The sequence below is a fragment of the Echinops telfairi genome, unplaced genomic scaffold, assembly GCF_000313985.2.
Source record: "Echinops telfairi isolate 266 unplaced genomic scaffold, ASM31398v2 ScPeMD7_3;HRSCAF=10, whole genome shotgun sequence".
NCBI classification, from domain to species: Eukaryota; Metazoa; Chordata; class Mammalia; order Afrosoricida; family Tenrecidae; genus Echinops; species Echinops telfairi.
Window position 1 is genome coordinate 9,080,166 of NW_022103899.1, and position 7,292 is coordinate 9,087,457.

Below are 7,292 nucleotides of genomic sequence, written 5' to 3' on the forward strand. Positions count from 1 at the left end.
GTCATTGCATTGATTCCTCACCAGCACCCTAAGTCATTGCATTGATTCCTCACCAGCACCATACGTCATTGCATTGATTCCTCACCAGCACCGTAAGTCAATGCATTGCCCCGTGGCAAAACCAGCCCCCCACCTGCCTCAAATCAGGCCTTTTTTGTCGCACAGTTATGCAATCTTTTCATAACCTCTAAATAGAAAGCTTGATTAACAGTCTGACCTAGTGGAACAAACTCCAATGCACTATGAGGCGACATTTGTGTCCATTTGGGAAGTTGACAGACATCCAGATGCAGTTTGTCATCTATCAATATTTCACCTTTTTGAAATGAGAAACCATGCATACACTTGAGTTTTTCCATAGTGTTGTCATTGTAAGCTGTGTTCAACATCCCAACAGTTTCTGTGGCACTTTTCCCTGAGCGGGAAACAAAATTTCACTGCCATATGTCGTTCTCTTAAACTGTTCATCACAAAAAATGAGGTTCCAGCAAAACTGCTGTTACGACAAAATTCACTGTGACCACAGAGAACCTTCCAGGCGAGGCCACTGGGTGCACTAACTCATAGCGAGTTGCTGGATGCTTGTATGGCAGGGGAAAAGGCATACTACAGAAGCTTCGTTCTGCCCAGAGCAATTCTGGGTTTTTTGGTACCCCCTTGTATATAATACACACTAAATAGTTGCATGAACAAGGGTTTTCTTACCTGTACTTTTAGGTAGCCTTAAAAAAAATGAGGGTTTTACTTTTGGTAATTTCTCTGGAAAACCATTAGCATTATAGTAGTCTTAAAAAGAGATAATTTTTATTGTTCTTCCTTTATATGCCTAAAGCAAATCATCGTTAAGTGCTTGCTCTACTGTTAGTCAAAAGGGTGGTGATAAGAACACATCTCAGACGTGCACTGAGAAAAACGCCCTGGCTGTCTGCTCCCCACGACTCTGGGAATTAGAGGGCAGTGTCACTCCACACATGGAGTTGTCAGGAGTCAGATGGACTTGAAAGCAACAAGGACACACGTAGTTTCAGACATCTGTAATTTTATGAAACGAAGCAAAATAAAATGCTATTTTCCTAAAAGTTCATTGACCTGTAATAACAAATTCATATCAAGATGAAAGATTAAATAGTAGGAAAAATCAGGCTAAGATTAAAAATCAATAAAGCAAAATCCAAAAGGAAAAGGAAGTCTGGACATTTAAATTAGGACATCTAGGTTAAATATTTATTAATCACTCCACCTTGCAAAAATATTCATTTTCTGCTTTTCCTCTTTTAATTATTAATTATATTTTCTCTATCGCTTTTTCTACATTTCCAATGCAGCTGTACAAGTTCAGGCTTTCATCCACTCTTGACTAGCCTACTGCAGATCTGCTTTATACTCTGCTTCCTCTCCTCACCCTTGTCATTCCACTGAGCAAGAGTGATCTTTCTGAGAAGCAAATGTAATAAAGTGCTCTCCTCTTTCACAAGGCTGTCATTTGAATAGAGGATACCCCCATCCCAAGTATAATGAATTGCTCACTTCATTATGTTTACTCTGAGCTTTGCACACACTTTTCATAATGCTTACCACACTGAGCTACAAGGAACTGTTTCTTCTCCTCTACACAATGATCTCCTTGAGAAGCTATGACCATGATTTAGTTACAAATGTAAATTTCATATGTGCTTGTTTAGCAAACATATTAGTTAATAGAAGGAAGAAAAGAACAAAGGGAGATGGCTTTTACCTGCACAAGTTCATTCAGGACAACAGCATCAAAGCCAGAAAGGTATTGTACGTAATACCTCTGCATCACAGGCCCATATTTCCTTACATGTGCTCTAAGCTCCTCCATGTAAAATATTAATTCAGCAATGTGCCTTGTTAACAATTTTAAAAAGAATTAAAAGAATAAAGTCAGTGTTAGAACAGAAAATAGGAAACATTCTTGATATTACTACTAAGAGCATTTTTCTTAGAACAAAAATCACTAAATGTGTTTTTAATATCGGGTACTTTGTTTTTATATGTCATATGAATAAAGAAATCATGGGAAGCACAAAACAAATAAATAAGAGGTAAGAGGAAAATTCAAAATAAAAATAAAATTAGGACATCTCATAAACACAACATTTAAAAATTACAAATATAAGTACTAAAAAGAAATACAATTTTCTGTATACTCATTTCTCTGCTTCAATTCCCTAACTCTTATCTAGGGAATGAGGACCCAAATGAGAGAATTGACATTTCAAATGACACACTGGGTTGCATCTCTACTTTAGTACGAATTCTTATTTAATGTTTTGTGTAGTGCATCATTCGGAAAACTAATTTCATAGGAAAGACTGTGGAGTAGTCAAAGAAAATAAACAATCATGTCACCAACTAGGTTACGGGGGAAAAATTACAAGTCTCTACTTTAAGCTAAAGTTCACTTTTAAAAAAAATCATTTTATTAGGGGCTCATACGACTCTTATCTAAAGTTCATTTTGCATTCTAAAAATATACTATATATATGTAAATATTTCAATTAAATCAAACTTGAAAAGCCCAAATAATTTTACTCTAAACCCCTCAAATATCATGTCCATCAATCAGAATATATAAAAATATGTATTTTACCATTGCTAACTTACTTATCTATAAAGTCATCTGCACTTTTCTTTGGCATGTTATCTGCATGTCGAAGTAGCCAGATAATTTCATCACGGGCAAATGATAATGCCATAAAAACAAAGAGTGCCTAATTAAAAAAACAAAAACATTATTTATGCTAACACAAGATTTAAAAAATTCATAATCGTTCTCTAAGTGGAAAATAACAAGGAGTGTTACTATTAAGTTTAAAAGAGGAAAGAGACTAGCATTGAAGTCTTACATCAATAAGACTGGAATAATGTCAGTAGAGATGAATTAGGAGTTGCTTATTGCTGAGCAGACAAACGAATTATGAAAGTAAATTATGAAGGTACAAAAGCACCAGGTGAACACGCCAGGGAAAGCAAGAGAGGAGGAGAGAGGCTGGAGGTAAAGCATGAGGAAAAACGTGCACTTCAAGAATTGAGGTGTTGGCATAAGTGTACATTCTCAGTGCAATGTATTTCACATGCCTTTCATGCAGTCCCTCAATCAAGCTTTTCACATAAAACTCCACATAGACAGAAGACATTTTTACTTAATTGATATGGCACAACTTATTAAATCAATTACCTTGGGACCTAGCAAGCCAGGTTGATCAGAAAGGACAGTAGCCAATTCTTTCAGTGCAGACCTTAAAAACTTGCGTCTTTCTCTGTGCATTGAACCACTATAGAAAAAAGACACCATTATAGTTTACCTGTTTCTACTAAAACTCGTATTAGATACTAAAGTAACTTGACAATTCAGGTCATCTTCCAAAGATTTTTAGGAAAAAGTAGTTCCTACCAAAATCATTTTCTATGTGTCTTTAATAAAGTAATTTCCACAATCGCATATTTAGCCTTGCCTTTCTTGTCCAACTTGAGTAATCATGCTTACTCTACTATGTTCCACTTACTAAAATCCTGCCCAAACTAAGGATTCAAGAAACCTTTTTGAATATCCAACTATCTACTTTTAAACAATTTCTACAGTTTTAAGACCATATAGTTTAGCACAGGGGTCCTCAAACTATGGCTCGCGGGCCACATGCTGCCCACTGAGGACATTTATCCGGCCCGCCGGGTGTTTTTGCCGCCGCTGCCTGTCCTGCTTAGCAGCCGACTCGTCCCAGTGTGCATAGGAATTTGTTCATAGTTTTTTTTAACTATACTCCGGCCCTCCAATGGTCTGAAGGACAGTGAACTGGCCCCCTGTTTCAAATGTTTGAGGACCCCTGGTTTAGCATTTTATAAACTAGCTGGGAAATATTTTGTACATTACATAGCACTGCCGTGCTTTGTACAGTTTTAAAATGAAGTGAAAATTAGGAAAACTTTACTTTCACATATTAACAGAGAAAGGAAAATAACAAAATGCTCAAAGTATTCCAATTCCTCACACAATGCAGAATGCACATTGCTTCAAGAAATTTTTAAAATTTAGAGAAGTGTACAAAATAACTGCCATGTTTCTATGTTACAAATGCTAAAACCACAAACATAAGGGATATACAATACAAGAAATATGGCTGTGACATAGTATATTACTTTCAGAAGATATAAAATCTTACACTTCTACTCTACCAATGTGAACTCAGGTCACAGGCTATCCATGGGGCTTTAACATCACAAGAAAATGTATATAAAGTATTGACTATATCTGCCTAGTAGGTGGCAGTAAATTATAGTAAGTACTACTGCTTAATATTCATTATTCAACATAAGCAATAAAGGGAATGTCTTATGTACTTCTTAAAAGTATTTATAAAAATACAGATACACTGGACATGCTTGCAGAAGGATAGTGGGGAGGAGATGGGTCACTCAGGGTTCAGTGTAGCAATAATGAAATTCACAACCTTCCTCTAGTTCTTAAACACTTCCTCCCCCCAACTACCATGATCCCAATTCTACCTTGCAAACCTGGTTAGACCAGAGGATGCACAGCGGTATACACTGTAGATGGGAAACAGACACACAGGGAATCTAGGACCGATGAGCCCCTTGGGACCAGTAGTGAGAGTGGGATACCAGGAGGGAAGGGGGGATAGAAAGGGGGAATGGATCACAGGGATCTACGTGTAACCTCCTCTATGGGGGTGGGCAGCGGAGAAGTGGGTGAGGGGAGATGCCAGGCAGTGTAAGATAAGATAAAATAATAATTTATGAATTATTAAGGGTTCGCGAGGGAGGGGGGAGCGGGGAGGGAGGAGGAGGGGAAAAAGGAAAATGAGGAACTGATTCCAGGAACCCAAGCAGAAAGCGAATTTTGAGAATGATGAGGGCAACAAATGCATAAGTGTGCTGTGCACAATTGATGTATGTATGGATTGTGATGAGTTGTATGAACCCCAATAAAATGATTTAAAAAAAATACAGACACAGCACCATAGAAATCCTTACGATAGAGTCTACTCCATGAAGTGGTAATGATGTTTACTTCTGAAGGTCAAGAAAGAAATGCTAACACACTCTAAAGTACGTCATTTGAACAGAGAAATGTTTTTAATAAAGTATAAGTACTTTATTCAGTACAAAAATACGAAGAATGATATAAAACACAGATTAAAAAGTTCAAATTCCTAATATCTATTGCACAGCCTAAGCTTGAACTCTAAAACTTCAAGTAGTTTTATATTTTCCTGTTAGCAATGATGCCTGTCTTCTCTCTCTACCGCTTAGGAATACTGAAAACTATTCAGATATCAAGCACACTAATTTTTTATTTAAGTTACCTATATTATTTACTAATATATGAAACAAATTTGGGAAAAGGATTTAGGTTACCATGTATACAAAGTATTATTTGAGAGAGTGCATGGATCATGGATGTATCAATTTTCTTTAAGTAGTTAAAAAATCAGCACCGTTTTCTAAGTATTGGGACAGAGAGCATAGTGGTCATCACAGATAGTTTTGTGTAGTACTTATTTAGAGAATTTTAGCAACACTTCAACAATATTTAAAATTTCTGCACAGATTTTGAAATTACACACCCATTATTTTTCATTGACTTAGAGCCTTCTACTTTCTCATTTTGTACACAACTTCAACAAAATAATAATTTAGGAAAGGAATTCTTCTTGATAAAGAGCACCACATATAAAATTAACAGAATGACTTACGCATGTGAAACAGCTGCCTCCTTGCATTCTCTTATGTCATTAATACGTTTATTATAGCTGTATGGAGGGAAAAGTATAATTATGTTAATTTTAATTTCATCAATAAGAGTATATTGTAGTTGGCCAAATACTAAATACAATATGACTTATCATTATCAGTAAGAAAAACGTTCTCGATCTTGAAATTCACAGAAGTCTACCCTCATCCTTTCTCATCAGCAACTTAGATGCTCAATCGTTCCTATAAATATAAACCTCACACGATATGAAATTAACAAAAGATTTAAATAATGCAGATTGTTAGTATACTAAACCTGACCTCCTCATGCCTAATGCAGGCATTAAAATGGTAGTTTCTAAAAATCTTAAGTGCAGAAAAAGCTATCACTTCTGATTTGTTTTTAATTAAGGATCTCTCATAAGTATAAAAAAACTTCTGAAAACCATCAATGATTATTAGTGGTGGATTACTCTGGAGCAGGGATGAATTCACCTGCTTTAAATCATCTTAAAGGACAGGAATGAGAAGATTCTTACCCTCAATTCTGCCATGTATTTTTCAAATTGAAAAAACGTTTAATTGAAAGAAACAAAAAACTAACTTTAAAAAAAGTCAATCTAGGTGGGGGATGGAAAGCGGAACCAATCTCAATGATCGACGCATAATTCCCTCCCCAAAGGGGATGCACAACAGAAATGTGGGTAAAGGGAGACAGCAGTTGGATTAAGATATGAAGACAATAATAATTTTTAATCTATCAAAGGGTCACAAGAGTGGGAGGGAAAAAAGGAGGAGCTGACACCAAGGGTTCAAATAGAAAGTAAATGTTTAGAAAATGATAGAAAGTAAATGTTAGAAAATGATGATGGCAACATACGTACAAATATGCTTGATATAATTGATGTATGGATTGTTGTAAGAGCCCCTAATAAAAATGATTTTTTTAAAAAAGTCAATCTACTGAAAGGGTCCATTCAAAATTAAACTCAAACCTGTTGATTTCATGAATATTAGATACAAAACTTCAAAAGTTCTATAATGTTAAAGAAAAGCGACCTTTTTGTTAACTTGGCTAAAAAGCACTAAGCCAAAATAAACCCTTGCTTCAAAGTCAAATCTTCTAATAGTAAAGAACAAAAAAGCATATCATTGTGTGCTCACCTCCATGATACGATTGCTGAAGACAAAGGGGTGCATAAGCAAATGTGGTGAAGAAAGCTGATGGTGCCTGGCTATCAAAAGGTATAGGTCTGGGGTTTTAAAGGCTTGAAGGTAAACAAGTGGCCATCTAGCTCAGAAGCAACAAAGCCCACGCAATCACGAGGTGTCAAAGGGTCAGGTATCAGGCATCATCAGAACAAAAAATGTTATGATAGTGAATGAGGCAGCGAGTGTGGAGTGGAGACCCAAAGCCCATTTATAGGTCACTGGAGATCCCCTTGCAGAGGGGTCTCGGGGAGGAGATGAGCCAGTCAGGGTGCAATGTAGTAACAATGAAAAATACAACTTTCCTCTAGTTCCTAAATGCTTCCTCCCCCCTCCACTATCATGAT

The 7,292-nt window shown here is 36.2% G+C and overlaps 1 protein-coding gene across 2 annotated transcripts in view; it reads right to left on the reverse strand.

The window, feature by feature from the left end:
* NCKAP1 (NCK associated protein 1) overlaps window positions 1-7,292 on the reverse strand; it is an 83,259-nt gene that overhangs the window by 47,729 nt on the left and 28,238 nt on the right. For both annotated transcript variants that reach the window (XM_045294153.1, XM_004701473.3), the window contains exons 10-13: window positions 5,739-5,795; window positions 3,203-3,299; window positions 2,629-2,735; window positions 1,736-1,868 (exon numbers count right to left, since the gene is read on the reverse strand). In XM_045294153.1, coding sequence (XP_045150088.1) covers window positions 1,736-1,868; window positions 2,629-2,735; window positions 3,203-3,299; window positions 5,739-5,795 — 394 coding nt within the window. The remainder of the gene's footprint in view (window positions 1-1,735; window positions 1,869-2,628; window positions 2,736-3,202; window positions 3,300-5,738; window positions 5,796-7,292) is intronic.